At 50.9% G+C, this 21,265-nt stretch overlaps 1 protein-coding gene across 1 annotated transcript in view; it reads left to right on the forward strand.

The window, feature by feature from the left end:
* Rasa3 (RAS p21 protein activator 3) overlaps positions 1 to 21,265 on the forward strand; it is a 100,740-nt gene that overhangs the window by 60,312 nt on the left and 19,163 nt on the right. The window contains exons 3-8 of the mRNA XM_050136576.1: positions 588 to 691; positions 8,029 to 8,123; positions 14,882 to 14,958; positions 17,271 to 17,351; positions 17,716 to 17,788; positions 21,021 to 21,097. Coding sequence (XP_049992533.1) covers positions 588 to 691; positions 8,029 to 8,123; positions 14,882 to 14,958; positions 17,271 to 17,351; positions 17,716 to 17,788; positions 21,021 to 21,097 — 507 coding nt within the window. The remainder of the gene's footprint in view (positions 1 to 587; positions 692 to 8,028; positions 8,124 to 14,881; positions 14,959 to 17,270; positions 17,352 to 17,715; positions 17,789 to 21,020; positions 21,098 to 21,265) is intronic.

Here is a 21,265-nt window from a genome sequence, read left to right on the forward strand (position 1 = left end):
CTGATTTCAAGTGAGGCCCCATGTCTCACTGAGGTCACTGGGTTTCCTTCGCAGTTCGCCAGGTCCGGTGGCATCCTCCTCGTGTCATGAGCCGGTTTTTCCTAGCCCAGAACAATGGGAAGTTTGTTTAGTGACAAAGCCCTCTGGCTTTCTGCCCCTTTAATTAGAACGTCAGTTTATTTTAACTTTCCATTTGTAGGCCTGCCGCAGCTGTGGGGTGACTCACGAGGGGGCTGATGAGCCACGGGAACAGTGGGAGTCTGCCGCGGGACTGGCTTCCCTCCTTGCAGGACTCAAGGGCAGGCGGGTCTCTGCGGGGAGGGAGCACGTCTGAAACGTCAGGGTGTGTGTTCCTTTTGATGCCTCCACAAACTCAGCCACCCTCCTCCCCGTTACTGTCAGGTCTCCCTAACAGTCGTGAGGTTGCTGAGGCATGTGGTCAGTGCACTGGAGATAGCTTTGTTAATGGCAAGGGCCCCCCATTGAGTTCTCTGATCTTTGGTCAAGCCCATTCCCCGGACGCATCAGCTTGTGCAAGGACTCGTTCACACATATTCTAACCGTGTGCATTTTGTCTGTCTGTCTAGCCCCTTTTATGGAGAAGACTTTTACTGTGAAATCCCTCGGAGTTTCCGTCACCTGTCCTTTTACATTTTTGACAGAGATGTTTTCCGAAGGGATTCCATCATAGGTAGGTACTTAAATGGTAGGTACTTACATGGGTGTTTTCTTGCTTTGACAAACAGGATATCATCCTGGTGGAAATGGCAGGCCTCTCCTAAGCACCTGCTGCCCTTAGGACAGGGAGGAGATTAGCGTTTAATCTGAAACCTTCCTGAACAGGCCGTGTGGCACTGAGTCACTCCCGATGGGAGTCGCTTGGAGGCTTGCCTGTGTGGCCTGGCCTCTTGCACCGTCCTGGCCTTTTTCCTGACAATGTGCAGAAGCACTTGCCACTGGAACACACTGATGAGGGCCTCCTTAAGGTTAGCATGTAGCGTGTCCCAAAATGTCCCTAGACAGATCAAGTGCTCCTTCCCAGGTGCCATAGGGAAGTTTGACTGCAAGCCTTCTCTGGTCTAGGCTTCTCTCATCCCTAACTCCAGCATAGTGGTAGGGATACACAAAGGCCAGGGAGAGAGTTCGGGGCCAGCCAGACATGTATGAAGTCCACATTAACCCCTAAGTCTCAGAGCCTCAGTTTCCCTGTGACTTCAAGAAGGCAGCAGTCCTGATGCTCTACCAGACCATAGTCATGTGAGGAGTCCAGGTGATGGGACAGCCAAAGGCTGGTTTCTATTCTGGTACTCCCTCGATTATCCCAAACAGGAGACCGGTGCTAGGGTAGTACCCGAGTTCATGCACACGAGTGGACAGGCGATGCTCTGCTCACCTGAACTACACTGTTCAAGGTAGGAATTGGTTCCCTCTGGATTGACTGAGGTCCCATATTAGTTGAGATGAGCATGTTAGTCATGGGAATGCAGAGGAGAATACTGTTGAAGCCAAGAAGGCACTGATGGAAGCGTGGCCAGATGGAAGCCCCAAACCTCTCCACGAGAGACTCTGTGGGTTCATGTCAACAAAACGGGGGCGTGGCCTGGAAGAGCATCAGAACCTTACTTCATTCCCACACCTGACCTCACACTTCTTTCCCTCTCGGCTTCACGCTCACTCCTACCCCGACAGACTCCACCCTTCAACCGGCACAGCCATGCCTCCTTAACTTTCTGACTGCACCCACCTTACCCCCACAGCCACCTGACCCTTGCTTTCCATCTATCCACACCCCTCATGCCCCATCTGACCTCTCCCTGCAAGCCCCCCTTATCTTGCTCCTCACCCCAACCCCATTTTGCCTTATCCTTCAGCCCGTCCTACCTCTACCCTCACAGCTGACGGCATAGACTCCTCCTCATGCTCAGCCTTCCGCTCTCTGATCTTCACACCCCTTCTCAGTCACTGTTCTCTTGCTGTGAGGAAACACCATGACCAAGACAAGTTTTATGAAAGAATGCGTTTTATTGGGGACTTGGCTCTAGTTCCAGAGGGTTGTTTCATTATCACCATGGTAGGGAACACGGTGGCCAGCTGGCATGGCATGGGAGCAGGATAGTTGGGAGCTTGCAGGTGTGGTGGGAGTGGGGTGATGACTGAGACCAGGCCTGGCTTGAGCTTTGGAACCTCAAATCCCTCCTCCCACGAGGCCACACCTCCTAATCCTTCCCAAGCAGTTCCACTGACTGGGGACCAAGCATTCACATATATGCCTACTGGGGCTATTCTCGTTTAAACCAGCACATACCCTCTTACTTGTTTCTCTCATCCACTTAATCTTGCCCCTCGTGTGACCCTCTCACAGACCTCGCCATGGCCCTCACACCCCACTTCACTTTGTCCTTATTGCTTTCTCGTCACACCAGATGTCACCCCCAAAGTGACCTCATCTTACTTTGCCCTTCATGCACACCTTACCTCATCTCCTATACCCACGTAGCTCCCCACCTTTCACACCCACCTCACCACTGAATCTGACTGCACACCCAACCTTTATGTCCTCATACCCCCACACACGTTCCTCACATCTACCATGTCACCTTGTCTCTTTCCTCACACCTGACCCCGTGCTCCCTCACACCCACTGGACGCTCGCTTCTTATGTCTCCCTCACGTTGTCCCTCACACCAGTCCTCTGTGTGCTCTGTGTACCCAACCTCACTCTGCTCACTCTCACGCCTCACAGAGGCCTCACCTCACCTCACTTCACCTCACACCTCCCCGCACACTCTTTCTCCTCTCACTGCTCTTCAGCCTGTCTCTTCTGTGATGACTCAGCCCTTGTCCCGTCCCTGCCCTGCTGTCCCCATGGCTCCTCCACATCTGCCATCAGGACGTCTCGCCTGTGTGTCTGTCTGCATTTCACCATTTGTATGACGCCTGTGGGCAGGAATTTGTTTATTGTAGTCATGCCTTAGGTGCATGCTTGACGTTGGTCAGTGTGCTGGAGGAATGCATACATGTGGACACATACATGTGTGCCTATGTAGTCACTTACATAGAGCTTTAACTTGAGCCTGTCGAGAAAGTGGGAAATCGAGAAGTTGGTCATAGCTATTGTGCTTTTCCAGCGTTGTACACTTAGTTGCTTCGTACACTCGTGCAGTTCATTAGTTTACTCATTTTGCAGACGTCGGTTGGTGAGACTGGTACTTACCTCCAGGATTCTTCCCTTCTGGTCTTTTTCTTGTCCGTGCCTTGGTAACTCCTGTGTGCACCTCTCATTCCCTATCGTGTGTCTCTTAATTTTCTCTGAGTGGGATGTCTTAGTGTCCGCTTGGTGTTTGTGGCCTCCTGGACCTTCTGTCAGGTGTGGAGAAGCGCGATGATCTGCCAATTCTTCAGACAGGCTGCACTGTGCTTACTGGATGGCTCCCACTGAGAACTACCCTAGGACTCAGTATCCTACATGCCAGCCCTGCCTGGGACTGGTTTCTTGTACATGTTAGAGTGACAGAGTTTGGACACCTGATTTTTTTTTTATGCCCAACTAACAATATCCATGGATGTGACATGGGGTAAAGAAATGAGCGAAGGTGGTCGCATGTGCTAGGATCTGGAATAGCCCGGATCTGCGCTCGCCTTGTATCTCAAACCTTGACAGAAGTCCGTGTGAGGGGCATGACACAAAAGGACCTGAGTCCCCATCAGTCTCTCTGAAGGGGCTATGGTTCTCCATGACATAAAAGGACCCAAGTCCCCATCAGTCTCTCTGAAGGGGCTGTGGTTCTCCATGACACAAAGGACCCGAGTCCCCATCAGTCTCTCTGAAGGGGCTGTGGTTCTCCATGACACAAAGGACCCGAGTCCCCATCAGTCTCCCTGAAGGGGCTGTGGTTCTCCAAGTTTTGCGTGTCTGTCTGGTGACAACTGTAAATTGGCTTCTGCGTGCGAGCCACTGGCTGGCTGCTATTAGGAGTGCCCAGGACTGGCTAAGCTGTGGGGGTGAGGAGCTGAGGTGACCGTGGGGCCACATTTCCACTTTCAGCATCAGCTGGAGAATCTCGCGTTTTCCTCAGTAGCATTGCATTTCAGTGTTAGAAATAGAAAATAGGTGTAAACTGTTGGGGACACGTGATAGGGCCCCAGTTTTCAGACTGTTTGGACCTTGTTCTTGCGAGCTCTGTGTGTGGTCAGGCTCCACCTCCCCTTTGTGGGTACCACTCATGAAGACTGTGTTCTTCATCCCTCCTCCCACCGCACCTCCTCCTACATGTGCTCCGTGTATCTGTGTAGTGTTTTCTGCTCTCTGCTGTAGGCTTCCCACCTACGTTCCTCTCCTGCGTGGGCCAGTTCAACGTGGCCCCTAGGAACCCTGAGCTCCCAGAGTGCTCTCTGTGTAGTTCATTTGCCTTCCTGAGGGTTTTGTTGCTGTTTCGTTTTCTTCTTCTTTCTCCTCTTCCTCTTCCTCTTCTTCTTTTTCTTCCTAAACAAGGCCTCATTTAGCACATCCTCAAACTTGCTCTGTAGTGGATGAGCTTGAACTTCTGGTCCTTCTGTCTCCGCCTCCTGAGCACTGAGATTAATACGCATTGCTGTGCAGGGTTTGCCGAATACTGGAGATGGAATTGAGGACCTCATGTGTGTTTGGCAATAGCTGTACCAACTGTGCTGTATCCCTAACTGTTAGACCTTTTGGTAGGACTAATGGGAGCCAGTGGAAGAGTGTGGCAGGGTAGCCAGAGGGCTCTTCTCTGCTTGTTTCATATGCTGGAGCTAGCTGTGACTTCCGTTAGTAAAGGACACAACCCCAGATCAGCCATAGCCAGCAGTCCGTGTCCCAGCATTTCAGTCGGCTGGAGAGAGGCCAGACCATGAATGCTCCTCAGCACCAACAAACCATGTGCATCCCAAACATGCCAAGGAAAAATTGGGCCATGGCTTCCAAGAATGTGTGAAATTTGTTAATCCAGGTGTTTTATAAGGGAGAAAGTAGGGCAGGTGGTTTTCCCGGAGGTAGGCAGGCACGGTGTGTGAAAACTCCCTGTCAAGCAAGCTACTCACTGTGGAGCCATCTGCCATCTTAAATATGTCAGTGTTTAGTTATGGGGTTTAGTCATTCTCACAGCCGGCCATGTCTTTTGCTGTATTGAGAGTCTTGGGCCTGGGCTCTTGTGCTAGACGCTTGCCTGTAGTTTGTAATCCATGTCTGCTCCAGTCTCCCCTGGACCATGCTGCTCAGCCTGGGAAGGTCGGCCATGAAAGCACCATTGACCAGGCTGCATCTGGGGAAACTATACGTTGGTTGTGTGGTGACTGCCCTCCTCACGTTTAAACTAATTCCTTCCTGACTCATGACTTCTGCTTGGCACAGGCTCTAGGCCCTGAGTCCAGGCAATAAGGGGAGCTTGCCCTTCTAAGTGTAGAGTGCTTACTCCCTAGAAGCCAGTTCTTGCCAACAGGCCTTGACTGCCCACTGCCAGGCTCTAGTCCCTTCACTAGAGGGGTGCCCTCTTGAGGATTTGGGGATCTCTCAGAGGTGCTGAAGGCTTCTGAGGATCTGAAGTCACTCTCAGGTTTGGGGTGCTTTCTCAGGCACTGAAGGACTTTTAGGATTTGGTGCTTGAAAGTTTTTTTTGGTTTTCTCTGAGGTGTGGGGTGAGGCTCCTCTCTTCAGGATCTAGTGTTGCTGGCTTAGGTTCTTGGGCATTTCCGGAGGCATTAGAGGTGTTGTCAGAACCTCAAAACTTGGTGAGACTTCTGTTGGCCCTCGCCACCCCCAACGAATGACCTCTTGGTTTCAGGCCACGAGGAATGGCGGCCCCCAGGTTACAGGTTTCTCTTATGATGGCCTGAGGGGCCTGGTTGTGTGTGTTCTAGAAGCACAAGGCGAGGTCAGTTTCAGCAGATGCTCCTAAGGAATGCAGTAACAGACAAAGCCTGAAGAAACCATCCAGGCATACCAGAACACATGAACTATGATCGCTGAAATTCTAGCTCTGTCACCTCAGTTCTACTAATGTTTGCCTCGTGTAAGAGCGCACGTGTGCGTCTCACAAAATAGCCTCACCAGAGAAACCCACGGTGAGAGAAAATCTCCCAGAACACACACAAGCTGCTTCATCCTGGTGATGGGCAGAGGCTTTAGGTTGGATCTGCTGGTTATGAAGCTTGGGCCACAAGCAGGTGTGTATCATGAACGGAACTCACTGTTTCTTCCTAAATCACCACACTACCTACAGAGACGAGCTCGGCCGCGTGGGTGCCAGGTGTTCTGTTCATTTTTTTAAAAAAAAAATGCTTAAAGTGAAAACCACTAAGTAAAGAGGCCGAGGGGAGTGATGGTTCTGGGGCTGGGAGGGCTCAAGAAGCATAGTACTTCTGTCTGTCAAGCCCTTGACTGTCACACACGAAAGAGACAATGGGAAGGAGATGACTTCCTGCAGCTAGGCCAAACACACCGCCTGCTTCGCCTTATACCGCCTGCTTAGGGGAGAACTAATCCTTCTCACAGCTGGAAGAACAAGAAGTGGTTGACAGGCACCTGCACGTAGGAGATGGACCCCAGGAGAGAGGCTCCTTTGCCGCGCCATCCTTCTGAACGCCTTGAGTCTTGTTCTGTGTGTCGGACGGCATATGTAAAAGTTGAACGAAGTACTTCTGAAAATTAATGTTAGTAGTGGTGTCTAAAAATGTAGGACTCAGGACACGGGTTCTGCACGTATCAGCGCTGCTTATGCCAGCGTCTGCCCATGAGAGCATAGCGTCATAACGCCATAGCTGTAAGAGCATCAGACTTCAGAGGTTAGCCTTGGGTCCAGCCTAGCGGAGCACAGAACCCAAGGATTTCGTTACCCTTCTTCATGGACATGAGCTCAGTCTCATGAAACCTTTGTTTCATGTGGGCTTATTCATAAGAGACTAGAAAAAGAAGACATCGCCTCCACACTGTGGCCAAAGGTTTGTCTGCAAGAGCCACACGGCCGCTGCCTTCAGTGGCCAGAGGCCTCAGGACCCTGTTGTGGAAAAATCAAAGGAATACCCGGCAGGTGGCGGGAGGAGAGGAAGAACCTACAGACAAGCTGTGCCCTTGTGGCAACCACTGTTGACTGAGGTTTCTGTCCTGCCCAGTCCTGCAGTCATTCAGTCCCAAATAAACACGCAGAGGCCTACATTAATCATAAACTGGTTGGCCTAGTAGCTTAGGCTTATTAACTCTTATAACTTAAATTAGCCCATAGTACTTGTCTGTGTTAAGCCACGTGGCTTGGTACCTTTTTCGGCGAGGCAGTCACATCTTGCTTGCTCTGTGTCTGGTTTCTTCTGTATCTGGGTGACGACTGCAGACCGAAACTTCCCTCTTCCCATAATTCTCATTGTCCCGCCTCTACTTTCTGCCTGGTCACCCTGCCTCTACTTCCTGCCTGGCTAATAGCCAAACAGAACTTATTTAAAATACAAGTGACAGGGCACAGATGATTGTCCCACAGCAACTGTTCTTCAGGCACATGTATATGACCACATGCCCCACACATGTATGTCACGTGGTGTGTAAATTAAAGGTGGACATTTGTGACCCATTCTGCCATTTCCCTTAGTAGACACACATTCCTACTAAATTACCAGAGACCTATAAAGTGTATTTTGTCTAAATTTTATGGGAAGCAGCAGGGAGGGGCTAGGACAGCCAGATCTGCTGGGTGGCTACCTGACAGGCCGTTCATAGCAGAAAACAGGCTTGACCCCTTTCTTTCTCTTACAGCCTGCCCACAGCAGCAGCTTAGAGAACGTGCAAGGTGGGAAAGTGTTTATTTGTAAAATCTGGCTCTTGTGCCGGTTAGCTTGCGGGAAGTGCTGTTACATGAACAGACAAGTCTGCAGCCTTGGCCAAAGCCAGCATGAAGTGTGTTCCTCCGAAGTGTGGAATAGCCAAGTCTTAACCTTGTTGAGGAGTCAGGATCCGGTCTCCTTGACTCCTCCTGTGCAACCACGGTTTTCCCTCCACGGCCTTGCTCTCGTTCTGTGTTCCAGGCAAAGTGGCCATCCAGAAGGAAGACTTGCAGAGCTACCACAACAGGGACACGTGGTTCCAGCTGCAGCACGTGGACGCCGACTCAGAGGTGCAGGTGAGGCTTGCAAATGTGGCTCGTGGTGAGGTAAGCGGTAGGCTTCGGGGCTGAGAAGGGGGGAGAGTTTACACCCCGTGTCTTCACCTCTGATTAAGCTCCGCAGGCTTGCGAGCTGTGTTTGTTGCTCTGGTTATTGGCACGCTTTGTCAGGCAGATGGATGTAACTTGAAAACTACAGAAGGTGGGAAGGGAGGTGGCAGAGAAGGCAGAGAGCATATAGTAAACTTAGGTAGGGCTCTGCGCTGCTATTCTGGGTGAGAGTAGCTGAGCCACGGGAGAGTAGCCAGCATCCAGGTTCCCACCACCTCAGTAGCCTCCTCCTGACCTGCCTGCATAGCTTGCCATCTGGGACTGAGCGCCCAACTTCCAGGGACAAAGAGATAGATGGTGGGGGCTTAGTAAGTAGGCCTGGCATGCAAGCCCCTTGACAAGCAGCACAAAACTTGGTAGCTTGCCTCCTTCTCCTGTAAGAGGAGATGCAGCAGGATCACTCACTGAGGGAACAAACCTGCACGTGACCGAGGGACTGTCGTAAGCCCTGGTGTTAGATGAAGAGCGGCTGCCACGATCCCCTCCCTGCAGGTGCTGTAGTCAGGGCATGACTGGGCCAGTCAGCACTCAGCTCCCATGTTCAGGAGTCACACGACTACGTGGCTAGAGTTTGCAAGCCCCAGTTCCAGGAGACTTGCGTGAGGCCTTGCAGTACTTGGTGCATTGTGGGATATGATGATGGTTGCTGTTTTGTCCTGAGTAGGTGAAAATCCATGAAACAGATCTATTGTAAAGACCTGGGCTGTCATTCGGCAGAGAGAATTCACTTGCAGTTAACCGGGGAAGCTCTGAGTCCCATGTCCCCTGTGTCTGAGGACTACATGCTAGGCTAGCCTGCGTGCCCCATGTCCTCCAAGTTTCTCCACCTCGGCCTGCCTTCTCTATGCACAGGGCAAGGGTTCCTTGCCAAGGTCAAAGGTCATCCACAGGGTTGTCAATGAGACCAGCACAAGAGAAAGTGAGGTGCTGAGTAGAATCGCATGGCCAAACTACAGATGGGCCTGTGGGAGCCCCGCCCACGGAGGGATCATCTGATTTCCCTAGTCATTGGCCCTGCGTCCCAGGAGCCCACTGTGAGCTAAATAATGCTGCAGGCACTGCTGGAAGCAATGAGGGTGCTCTCATGGGGCAGCCGAGCCTTTCTGAAGGCAGTGGTCGCCCCTTCTCTCCCTGGTTTGGAAAGCTTCTCCAAAGGGCACTGTGCATCGCCGGAAGTTTCCGGCCTGCTCCCCATGAGATTCCCAAGACCAAGGCCAGCTCAGCACCTTCCCAGAGCTGCACAAATCCCTTTCCAGGCCTGGTTTCCCCTGAGTTAGGTTTCAGTGTGACATTTCCTAGTTCTTATTTTTTTATTAGGTATTTCATTTTTAAATGGCTTCAGATTCACAGGAAGCTGCAAACTGGAGTCCACAGGGAATATAGCCAGAAAGTTCACGTGTTATATTTTATCTAAAGACAGGATACAGTTTGTGAGGACCCCGTGGCTCCTCCCGGGGTGGCTGGTACAGGTCACACGACTGTGCCTTTATCCTGTGTGTTCTCACCAGCACACACACACACACACACACACACACACACACACACACATGCATGCTCTGTTCAGGTTTTTAGTGTGATAAAACGCACATCTCACAAAACCTGCCACCGTCACCATTTCTGAGTGCAGTTCAGTGTCATTGTGTGCCTTTGTGTACCTCTCTCCATCTCCAGGACTTTCTCCAACCCATTCAACCCAGTTCCCAGGCCCAGAATCCACTGCTCTGCTGGGCCAGGAGTAGGGAGGGCCTTTCTGTGACCCTCTGATTTCACTGAGTATTAAGTCCTGGTCCATGAGTGTTATTGTATCTCAGGATTCCCTGCCTTCCTAAGGCTCGGTTGGCTGGACCACATTTTACTTATCTGTCAACTCAGGGACAGCTTAGGAACTGATGCTCCTACTTGATTATTAGATTTCTTTGCAGCTTTACCCTGTGTACACATTTGTATAACAGCTACTATAATCAAGACTCAGAATCACAAAGCTACAAATATACATGCATGTGTCAATCTCATGACTGGAGGGGAATTTCCTACTGAAGGCCAGAAGGTGCCCAAAGCACCCTGGGGGCCTGTTTTTCTCCCTTCGAAGCCTGGCTCTTACATCAGTATTAACAGATCTTGACTCCAGCCCTCTTGTCTCCTGGGACCTTGGATCATGAAGGACACATGACAGGTCTGGAAAGATGGGTCAACAATTAAATGCGCTGACTGCTCTTCTCGAAGACCCAGCACCCACTTGGCGGCTCACAACCATCCGTAACTCCAGTTCCAGGAGAACCAACGCCCTCTTCTGGCTTCTTCAGGCACTGCACACACACAGTGCACAAACATACATGCAGGCAAAGTATCCACACACCTAAAATATAAACAAATCTCAAAGAAAAAATGAAAAAAATAAGACTAATCTGCCATGGCTGGGCTGAGTAAAAGCAGATCTCTGGAGGACTCAGTCCCTCTCTGGGGTGTGAAATGCTCTCATTCTCAGAGAGGCTGAGACAGGGAGACAGCTCCTCCCCTCAGCCTGACCTTTAAATCGCAATCGCCATCTTTTACGCCACAGCTGTGGCTTGTTTTGAAATGTCGCGTTTACAGTCTCTAGAAGGGCAGAAAGTGGCATTTGGGTTCCTGGATCCACCTGTTCTGTAATTCACGGGAAAGACTCATGCATTATGACAGAGGGAGCGGGGCCCACGTGAGAGACCATGTGTCACAGAAATGGAGAAAAAGACAGCTACATATCTTGCTTCCCTCCTGAACTGATGCTTTACAAAACCCTGTATAAGTCACTTTATTATCCAGAATCAGTCGCTTCTGCTGGTCTCTTCCCAGGGGACCCGTCAGATATAGGGATGGCCCTGTCCAGAGGACAGGGGCTCCACCCTGCAGTGCCCAATGTTCCTGAAGTTCCGAATGGCAAGGGGAGGGATGGCCCTGCTCCTTCTCTCCTGGCTCCTCCCCACCTGTGCCCCCCATCTGAACTGCTTATGGGCGTGTGATGGAGTCAGGACACATAGTATGCTCCCCATATCTGTAACTCATTTCAGGACCAAGGCCAATGCCATCTTAGGGACAGAGGTTAGCTCTGAAGGCCAGAGAAGGGGTAGACATTCTCCCTTTCCCCAGAGTGTCTGGGGATTTGTCTCTGGTGTGTCAGACAATCCAAAAAGTTGCCAGTGGTTGTCCATGGTCCAGGGCCACTTTTGTCTCTTAGGGCTTGAGAACCCAGATGCTAGGAGAAGTACTGGCTTTCTTCCTTTCCCTGGCCCAGTCCTGCCTTCCTTTTCAGTTGCCTGCTTCTCCCTTTACTACACAGATCTCACCTAGAGCCAGCTCTACGTTTCTCCCTGCCTTGGTCTAGTGGCCTCTCAGGCCGGTAGGGACAGTTCAGAGCAGAATGTCCACTATCACGAGCCACCTTCTCGTGGGGGACTGGCCAGGAGTGTTCTCTGTTTCCTGAGGCAGCTGTTGTGGTAGTGGTGGGGGCTGTCATCTGCGACAAAATCAAATTAATAAACTTGAAATTTTATTAACGTTTTAAGTTCATAGGGAAACTAAGAGATGTGCGTTGTACGCGTCTTCCTGAAGCCCTGACCGTTCCCCTGGTGACCAGTGCCGGTGTCATCATTTCCCAGTGTACACAGTTCTCGCCCTCAGTGGTCCATGGGCCACAGCCTGCTTGCTTCACAGGCAGCCTCTCTCACATCGCATGCTCAGGTTGGGCACACCCTCACCGAGTTCTAGCCTGACAACAGGCCTATCGCCCCGACCATCTCTTCAGAGAATCTGATGGGGGGTAGACTTCCTATGATGGCCTGCCTTCAGGTTTTGTTTTGTTTTTGTGTTTTTACTTCTGATCAGACATTTGGTTATTTCTGCTTTCAGGGGATTAATTCTAGTCTTCTAAGGTTGCTGGCCCTGGATCTTTTGCTTTTCCAGAGCGTGAAACTAGCACTCAGAATTTCCCTCTTACACGATGCTTCCGTGGCCCCCACAAATTCTGATAAACTCTGCTTTCGTTTTCATTTATTTAAAAATATTTTGAGTTTCCTCTTAGACTTCTCTTCATTTTGCCCCTGTGGTATTTAGATGTTGTTGTAATCTCTATGCCTCCTCTTCATTACTAGCTTCCAGTTTGTTCCCATGAGCTCTGAGAGTGAACTTTGTGGTTTCCCCCTTACGCGTGTAGCTGATGAATGGAGCTAAAGGTACTTCCCTTGTCCCCAGTGAGCTCAGTAGGGTGTTTCCTACTGTATGACAAAGTCTGGGAGCTCCAATTGGCTCCTCTCAGGACCTTGTACAGTGGAACCCTGCAGCTGTCACTGCCCCCTTTTGTGGACATTCTTGATATTCATCTTAAGTAAGACTGGAGGGGCGGCTTCCAGCACTTCCGTCTGCACATGAAAGTGTGTCTCTCACAGAGCGGAGTGAATTCAAGGCCACCTGCCCGTCCTTCAGCGACTCCAAAAGAGAAGGAAGGCACCTGTGCCTGTGGTATAGCCGCATACTGGACCCAGATAAGGGACCTGGGAGCAGAGGGCAGAGCTGTGAGGGACCGAAGCACAGGTGTAAACCTGATGGGTTGTGCACCACCTGCCCACAGAGGCACCTCCCAGCCTCCACCCTGACACCTCGCCCTTTAGGAAACACCCATCACACACAGGGATGGAACCAGAATGACTTCTGACCACAGGCTTGCCTAGAGCAACCTCTTGGTGCAGAGGGGGTCACGGTGTAGCTGGCTGTTTCACCTCCTTCTGGCCTCTCCCAAACCTCTAGAAACGGAAGCCACCGCTCATTGAGGTGGGAGCCGCCCTTGTGCACAGTGTTTGTGCTGAGTCTTGGGGCACTGCTGGTGTGTGGGAAAAACAGGAAACAGGAAGGCAGCTGCCATCAGCTGTGGGCGGTGGGGTCATTCACCTCACCCCCGCGCTTCTGCCTTTCAGAGGCTAAAGATGGACTGAGGTCCAGCCCGTCTGAACATCTCACGGCTGGTCCTGAAAACGGCCTGCTGCTGGTGAGGCTGACTTCGAGTGCCTGGGATGGCCGGTGTTCCAGCCTGAGCCTGCAGCCGCTCAAGCTTCGGGTAGTGACAGCTTCAGGCAGGCTCCACTGGTCATGGAAAAGGGAGCCTCAAAAAGCCCTCGATATTGTAGTTCTTACCATTTGGGTATTTTCCTTTCCACTAAGCATTGGGGATGTGCGGGGAGCTGGTGCCCTCCTCCCTGGACCATCTGTCTTGGTTAGGGGTCCTGTTGCTATGACAAAACGCCATGGCCTTTACCACTTGAGGAGGAACAGGTTTATTCCACCTCCCAGCTTGCAGTTCGTCACCCAGGGCAGGAACCTGGAGGCAGGAGCTGATACAGAGGCCATGGAGGAGTGCTGCTTACTGGCTTGCTCTTTATGGCTGGCCTAGCCTAGTTTTCTTGTACAGCCAAGGACCACTTGCCCAGGCATGGCATAACACACAATGGGCTGGGCCCTCCCACATCAATCACTGATTAAGTAAATGCCCCACAGGCTTGCCTACAGGCCAATCTCAGGGAGGACTCTTCTCAATTGTGGTTCTCTCTCCTAAGATTTGTAGATCTTTGTGTCAAGGTAACAAAAGAAAAACAAGTAGAACACTTTTTGTCAGCATTTTGGGGTGGCAAAGGTTTCTCTAGACTTCTGGTAAAACCTCAGTTCAAGTCAAATCAGGATTTGTGACTTCAAAACAAAAGAGAATTTCAGAACTTGCTAGCATGAGACTGAGCTGGGATTTAATGTTGATCTTTGAATATAAGCTTAAGCTGGAAGGTTAGGAGACAGGCACTCAGAAGGAAGACACACTTGAGAGCACAGGCGTGATCTGCACAAAGAGCCACAGAAAGTGAAACGCCCAAGTGTAGGTACAGGTTCCTCAAGGAGAGTCACAGCCCATTGAGTTTTTACAAGAGGATGTAGGATTTGGGTGAGGTTTGGGGGGACCTAAATGAGGTCACTGAGTAGTTCCTGGAGGGGCTCCTGGCGGAATTACACTAAGGTAAAAGTCTCGCTTACAGTGATAAAGGAAGGAAGCATATCTTTGTTGTAAACAAAGTTAGCAATCTTGGACTCTCATAGGCAAGGCATTGTTTGATACCTTGGTCCAAAGGTTTTAATGAAAAGGAGCCTTGAGACTGCCCGGGTTAGCCTTCGCTTCTGTAATTACAGATGTCTTGGCTTAACGTTTGTGTACACCCAACCCACGGGAGGTCCCACATCCCACGTGGATCCCACTTGGGAACAGGTCTTTTTCTCCTGATGCCATTCCCTCCTTGTTCTCATAGTGTGACTGTGTATAATAAACAACAGAACATTTATGTTGCCAGCTACCTGTTGCCCTTCTAGAAGCATCGCTCTGGCCTCACCGTGGAGATTGTGACCCTCATGGGAGAGCCTTACTCAAGACATGTCCTGCATATATGCACTCACAGCCCTTCTGGGATCACTGCTCAAATGTCCTTTTCTTTTTTAACACCCTTGAACCCACTCGGAGCTATTGTAAGACCAGTGGGTGACACCCGCTCTCTTAGTGTCTGAGCCTAGGTTCGGTACCTAGCAGTACAAGTGCAAACCACTTAGAGGGCCGTAGGTTTTCTACAAGCTTTGTCTACTTGCAACACTGTCCTTGTGCCTTGCAGGGCAAGGTCCACCTGGAGCTGAGACTGAGCGAGGTCATTACAGACTCTGGTGTTGTCTGCCACAAACTCGCTGCACGGTAAGTCACCCAGAGAGAGAAGTACATCTTTTGTTTCCCCCAGAGGTTGCCTTTTTCACCCTTGATGGAGCTAATGCCCACCCCCAGTGTGGTATGCGGCTCTTGAAGATAGTCTGACATACACAGTGCTGTTCTTCAGCTAAGAAGTGGGATGCTACTTTCCAGGGCTCGAAATGGAAACGAGCCAGCATGCAGGGAGGTAGCGCAACACAACAGCAGCGAGGTCACATGGGTACACATAGATGCATGAGGGCACTCCTGGCTGAAGTTAGTTCCAAGCATTCAGCCCTCCATAAGGATGGTGGTCCTTATAGTAATCTGTAGGAAGTCGTGGCTTCAGGAGAGTGTAGTTACACGCATTTCATTTTGCGTTCCTGTTTCATCCCTGGGAGTGCACCCCAGTTGAGACCTGCCCTTCAGACTATGCCCCTAAATATGCAGTGTAGCTTCTTCACTTTCCCTCTTTAAATCGTACGCAGAGTAGCCCCGTAAACCACTCCTATCCTGCTGGCTTTCAGGTCTTGGCCACTCTCTCTCCCTCTACACAGGACCTAAGCTGTGTCTTGGAGAATGTCATCATCTGCTTTCTATTACTGTAACAAAACCCTTGAGGCCAGGTACCTGACACAGAGCCGAGATCTGTGTGATCACAGTTCTGTTAAGGCCTTGTGCTGTGTCCTAATGAGACCGAGCACCCCACAGCGAAACTGAAAAATCCGCTATTGAGTGAGCTTTCATCTCACCACCCTGAGTGTGATTGCTGTGCTCCAGGGGCTATGAGGAAGCCTCAGATAAGAGAAAGGTCTATTTGTGATGAGGATATAGAAGCGTGACCCTGAGAAGGGAATTCGAGGAACAGGGACTAGTCCTGTAGTGACTCTAGACATACCCAGCCACCTTCAGCTGCCCAGTCAAGATGGAAAGGGATGGAGGATAGCACCCTCTGTTGTCCACCCAGGTCTCAGTGCAGCAAGGGGGCCTCAAGCCAACCTTCCAGTGTTGGCCATGGCCGGGAATTAGTATAGATAGTACCTACCGCCTGAGACATCTCCGTAAGCTGTAGTTTCCTGATGAGCTCCCTGGTATGTGGAGCTACACCTCAGCATCTACACACCGAGGTAGCATGGGCCCGTTTTGAGGGTTCTGTTGAAGAGCAAAGCCCGTAAATACTAAACACGGAATGCTACAGTTCTTGTACTTTAAACACTAGATTTGGGAACTTAGTGTTTCAAATTTTCTGTTCACAAACTTCAGGACTGGCTTACCCGTGGTGTGGGGGCATGGTCAACATTGTATTGTCTATACATCCACTGCTTCAGAAGCAATGCTCAGGGGACAGCTCTGGGCCCCCTGAGAAGCGACGCATCTTAAGACCCATGTCTGTGACTCTGCTTCCAACCAGCTGGTGGCAGAACACAGGCTGAGGGGAGCTATGGCATGGGGCATTAAATCCCGGAAGGAACCGCAGTCATGTGTAGAGGGCCATCAAAAGCCTCCTGGGTTTCCGTGTGTCTGAGAACCACTCGTATCCCTTTCGCCCAGGGAAGAGACTTGTGATTGCCCAGAACACGTAGTGCAGACAGAAAGAGGACTACCGCTTTGTAAATTATGAACCATCTCGAGGAAAGGGTAGCCTCCCCCAAAACGCATAGAACAAAACCAAATCAGAAGAGCGATGACCACAGCTTAGAGCTTGAGTTCAGCAACTTCGTTCTCTAATAAACCAGCTGCAAAACTTCTGGATACTTGGCCTAAACATCACAGAGCCTAGTGTCCACGCAAAGAGTTCGTGTGGATGGAGAGTGGAACTAAACACCAACAGTCAGCAGAAATACTAAGAGTGGCGCAGACGTGGCGCTCGCCGGCCAGTGTAGGAAAGTAGTAACGCTGGGTCAGAACATGTGGACAACCACGGGCCATCACTGTAAATCCCTTTGCTGTAGATAGGCATGCGGGAAGCAGTGGAAGCCCGGGCCAACAGCGTACACTATAGGAAGGCAAGAGCGATGTAGAGGCCCACAGAGGGGTTGTAACTGCAGGCCGCTGAGCAGCAGAAGGTGGTGTTGACCCATGGATCCTCAGCTGTCACCCAGGTGCAGCAGAGGGGCCGTGATGGTCACAGGGCTCAGTACCCTAGAAGACATAATCTTGTGGAGGCCACAGACGCTCTACAATTCCACAGTGCTTTGCAATTGCTAATCCACATTCTTGCCAGAACCTGCCAGGCCATAGAACTTCTGGCTGAGGAAGCACTGGCTTGGTCTCCTGGGACCTCCAAGTCCTTTCCCTCATCACCGTCTTCTTTGTCTCAGCATCTTTGAGTGCCAAGGCCTCCCCATTGTGAACGGGCAGTGCGACCCTTACGCCACAGTGACATTATCCGGACCCTTCAGGCAAGTTGTCTTTCTGACATCTCTCCTGCCTGGGTTTCAGTTCTGGGTTGGGGGCACGGGGGATGGCCAGGTCTAGCTCTGGAGATAAGAGGTTGCCCTAGCTTTTTCAGAGGGAAGGGCACGGTGCACTTAGAAGCAGAATGTGTTGTGTAGATTTATTGCGGTGAGGTCTGTTTCTCGGAAAGCCTTTGCAAGCTTCATAGTGGGTATTTTGGGCTCAGTAAAGGTCCCTGTTTTACATACCATCTGGAGGTGGAGACAGACAATGCTTGGGAGATAAACAAAGGTAATAAACAACTGTGCATTTGACAGCTCGGTTCCAGACCCATCTGGAGCCCACCAACTCTTCCTCTCTCCACCTCAGGTCTGAAGCAAAGAAGACGAAAGTGAAGAAGAAAACGAACAACCCCCACTTTGATGAGGTGTTTTATTTTGAGGTTGGTGCTTAGGTGGGAAGAACTTTGAGCCTTGGCGCCGAGACGTGAGCAAGTCTCAATCCGAGCCACCTGACTCCGTCTCAGGAGCTGTCTAGACCCAGCCCAGAGATCCTCAGATCTACATGGCATTTGAATCCCCGGTCGTTTTCCTCCTTCTCAGGAGAGAAAAGCCACGTGTCTCTTCCTGAACCAGCTGGCTCACGCTGGAAGGGGCAGATTGATGCTGTCACCGGCCCCCCAGGACTTGGGGTTGGGTTGTTTGTTTGGCTTTGGGGCTTTTGTTTTCCTGGCTGTTCACCACAGCTTCCCCAAGCAGGGTGAGGTTCCTTTCTCCGGAAATGTGAGGGTTTGAGCAAAAAGGGGAAATGATTCAGCCCAGAGCACCCTGGGGCCTCTTAGAACTAGAGCAGGTTAGTCAAGAAGGGTGAGACTGGAGCCTACCTGAGGCAGTGGGTTGCCTCTCAGCCTTGGTACCTTCTGTTTATTCTTTAGCACCAGGTTCTGGGAGTCGGGAGGTAGGGGACGGGCAAGGCCCCAGTTCCCATCTTCGGAGCCTGCCACATGGCGCAAGAGAAAGGCAAAAATGTAGGTGTCACGAAGCCCCATGTTATGATGGGCTGTAGACCAGCGTGGTGGCCCAACATCTGGAACTCCTGCACTCAAGAGTCAGAAGCAGAAAGATCCTAAGTTAAAGTTAAAGCCTGGTCTACAGTAGATCAACTTCCATAACAATGAGTGTTAAATGGATAGACCTTAATTAAGAAAAAATATAACTAGGACTTGGGGAGATGGTTTAGTAAAGTGTTTGCCATGCATGCATGAAGACCTGAGTTCAAATCCCCAGAACCCACCTAAAAATCCAGATATGCCAGTGCACACCTGAAATTCTGGTTCTTAGGGTGAGGAGACAGATGGATCCCTAGAACTCATTGGCCGGCCAGTATGGTCAAATCAGTGAGCGTTGGTTCAGTGAAAAGGACCCTGACTCAAAAAATAAAGGTGGGGAAAGAATGTCTGACATCAGCTTTTGACCTACACATGTGTCAAGTGCACACATTATGAAAGAGACACACAAACAGTCAATAAATTAAAACATAGAAACCGTTCAGCTTTGCTGGCACAGAGACCTGCTGTAGGGCTGAGGAGAGCAGGGCTTCTCAAGTGTGGAATCATGAAAATTCTGAGCAGGATTTTCATTCTGAGGCTGCTACTATCAGGGCTGGGATGCTGGAAATCTTCATGGACAAGAGTGCTTGGAATCGCATTAGTAAGAACAAACGGGCAGTCTTCAGGACCAGCCCTAGGCAAGGTTGAGGTGGTGGTGGGGGGGGACAAGAGGCCTGGAGGCAGGTCTGCAGCCTGAAGGGTGCAGGGTGGGGGAGTGGTGGGGAGTAGCCGTGTTCTGTGCAGCCAGGACATCCTTGCCATATAGGCAGGTGAAAATGTCACAGAGCAGGGCATGACACTGGGGCCTAAAACAGGCTCTTCTGGGAGGCAAGAACTTGTGGTCATAAAATGTGAGCGTTTAGTAGGAACTGAAAATCAAAGCCACTAGGTTGGTACACTATGGCACAAGTGTGGACGGACTCTCCTGACCCCGAATCTATTCTGGTGACACACTTATCCCTACCCTGTCTCTACTGGGTGAGACCCTTGCATCTCTGGGCTGTACGTGTCTAATTTACTCACTAAAGACTTGAGCTCCAGCCCATTGGATTAACTCAGTGTCCTGGAGAAGCTTGAGAACCATGTTGTGGGGTGCTTGCCAGACTTCCCGAGGCAGGTGGGGCCCCTGCCCCTCCCAGTCCCAGACTTGAGATGCTGCTGTCGCTCTGTCAGTCCTATGACTCAGCAGCCACACCCAGTTAATAAAACTTACCCGTGTTCTTTATCACTGTTTGACTTAAATTGGGGACAGACTTGGGGGTGGGGCTCAGGAAGAAAGTAAACAATCTGGCTGACTGTAACCTCTCCAAGGTTCGTGTTTTAGTAGAAGGCAGCTTCCAGGATGCTGTCTTCCTAGATTTATCTTAGATCCTCCTTGCTGAGGAGAGGGTGATGGGACACCTGGAGCCTGCCTGGGCCATGCTTCCCTGGAGATTCACTGTGGGCTGTACCACCATCTCGAGTGGGACAACAGGAGGCAGTAGGGACAGGGTGGCATCTGGACAAGATGGTTCGGGAAGATGACTGATGATGTGGTGTTCAGGAGGGAGGCAGGTGGTGTTGGTGCTCACCATTGCCTCACTCTCCAGTAAATTAAAGCACATGGTGTGAGGAACACAAGTGGCAAGTTCTAGAATAGGGCTTAAGGCAAAAAGCCTCCCTCTGATCCTTCTGAAGGACCCCGAGGGAGGCAGCATTGCTCATACACTACGGTGGTCAAGGAAGAGCCAACCTCCTTGGCCATTGCTCCGAGCCTGAATTCTAGTTCCTGCACCTGTGTGTTGTTTTTAGATAGGATCTCAAGTATCTCAGGCTGGCTATGTAGCTGAGCAGACTTTGAACTTCTGATCCTCCTGCCTCCTCCTCCTAAGTGCCACGGTTATAGGCATGAACCAAGGCGCTGGGGATTGAGCCCATTGCTCTGTGCATGGTGGACAAACACGCCACCAAGGCACATCATTAACCGTCCTCCACCTGTTAGGTTACAGGAGCCCAGCCATTCTAAACCATCAGAGGAAAACTGTCAGGCCATTCCTTCAGTTTCCTGACTTCTCCCATGGTGTAGACTCTGCAGAACCTCTTGCTAAGGCTGTGTGATAGGCTGAACCACCGAAAGAGCTGTGACCTGTCACTATTGAGGGACCTACTGTGTGTGTTGGGTGGGGAGGGGGGATCCTCCATACCTTCTTATGGGTCAAAAGGAAACTATTTGAGCTCAGGTTATGCCCTGTGGGTCTGGTTTCCTGCCTCATGACTTTAGGACCAGAAGCCTTGGGGCCTGTAAGGTCATGAACTCGATGGGTAGTTTAGAGATGGAACAGGCTGCCTCTGTGTAATGTCCTGTTGTATCTTAAGAAATCAGCCCCTGCCATGTCTCGATGTGGCCCCAGGGCAAGTTCGTAGTCTAGAAACCCTCACCCCCACCACACACACACACACACACACACACACACACACACACAATCATCTGTTCTCACGGGCAAGTTGCATGGTCCTCCCTTGGGTTGTGGAATGCCAAGGTACCTGGCATATGTGTCTGACATTATTTATCCCCTTCTAACTCCAGGTGACCAGACCCTGCAGCTACAGCAAAAAGTCCCACTTTGACTTTGAGGAGGAAGATGTAGACAAACTTGAAATCCGGTGAGTTGCTCACAGAGGTTGATAGCAAAGGTTAAGAGATATTTCACTGAGACAGGTTCCACCCCCCAAACTATTGAGGTAGCCCTGGCGCAGCACTGCCCCAGCTGTTTGGGGGTCTCATTGCTTGCTACCCTCAAAGGTCTAGGATGGGTTTTGGAAACCACGGGG

Source organism: Alexandromys fortis, unplaced genomic scaffold, assembly GCF_014885135.2.
Source record: "Alexandromys fortis isolate MF-2015 unplaced genomic scaffold, M_Fortis_MF-2015_v1.1 scaffold_3, whole genome shotgun sequence".
Taxonomy (NCBI): domain Eukaryota; kingdom Metazoa; phylum Chordata; class Mammalia; order Rodentia; family Cricetidae; genus Alexandromys; species Alexandromys fortis.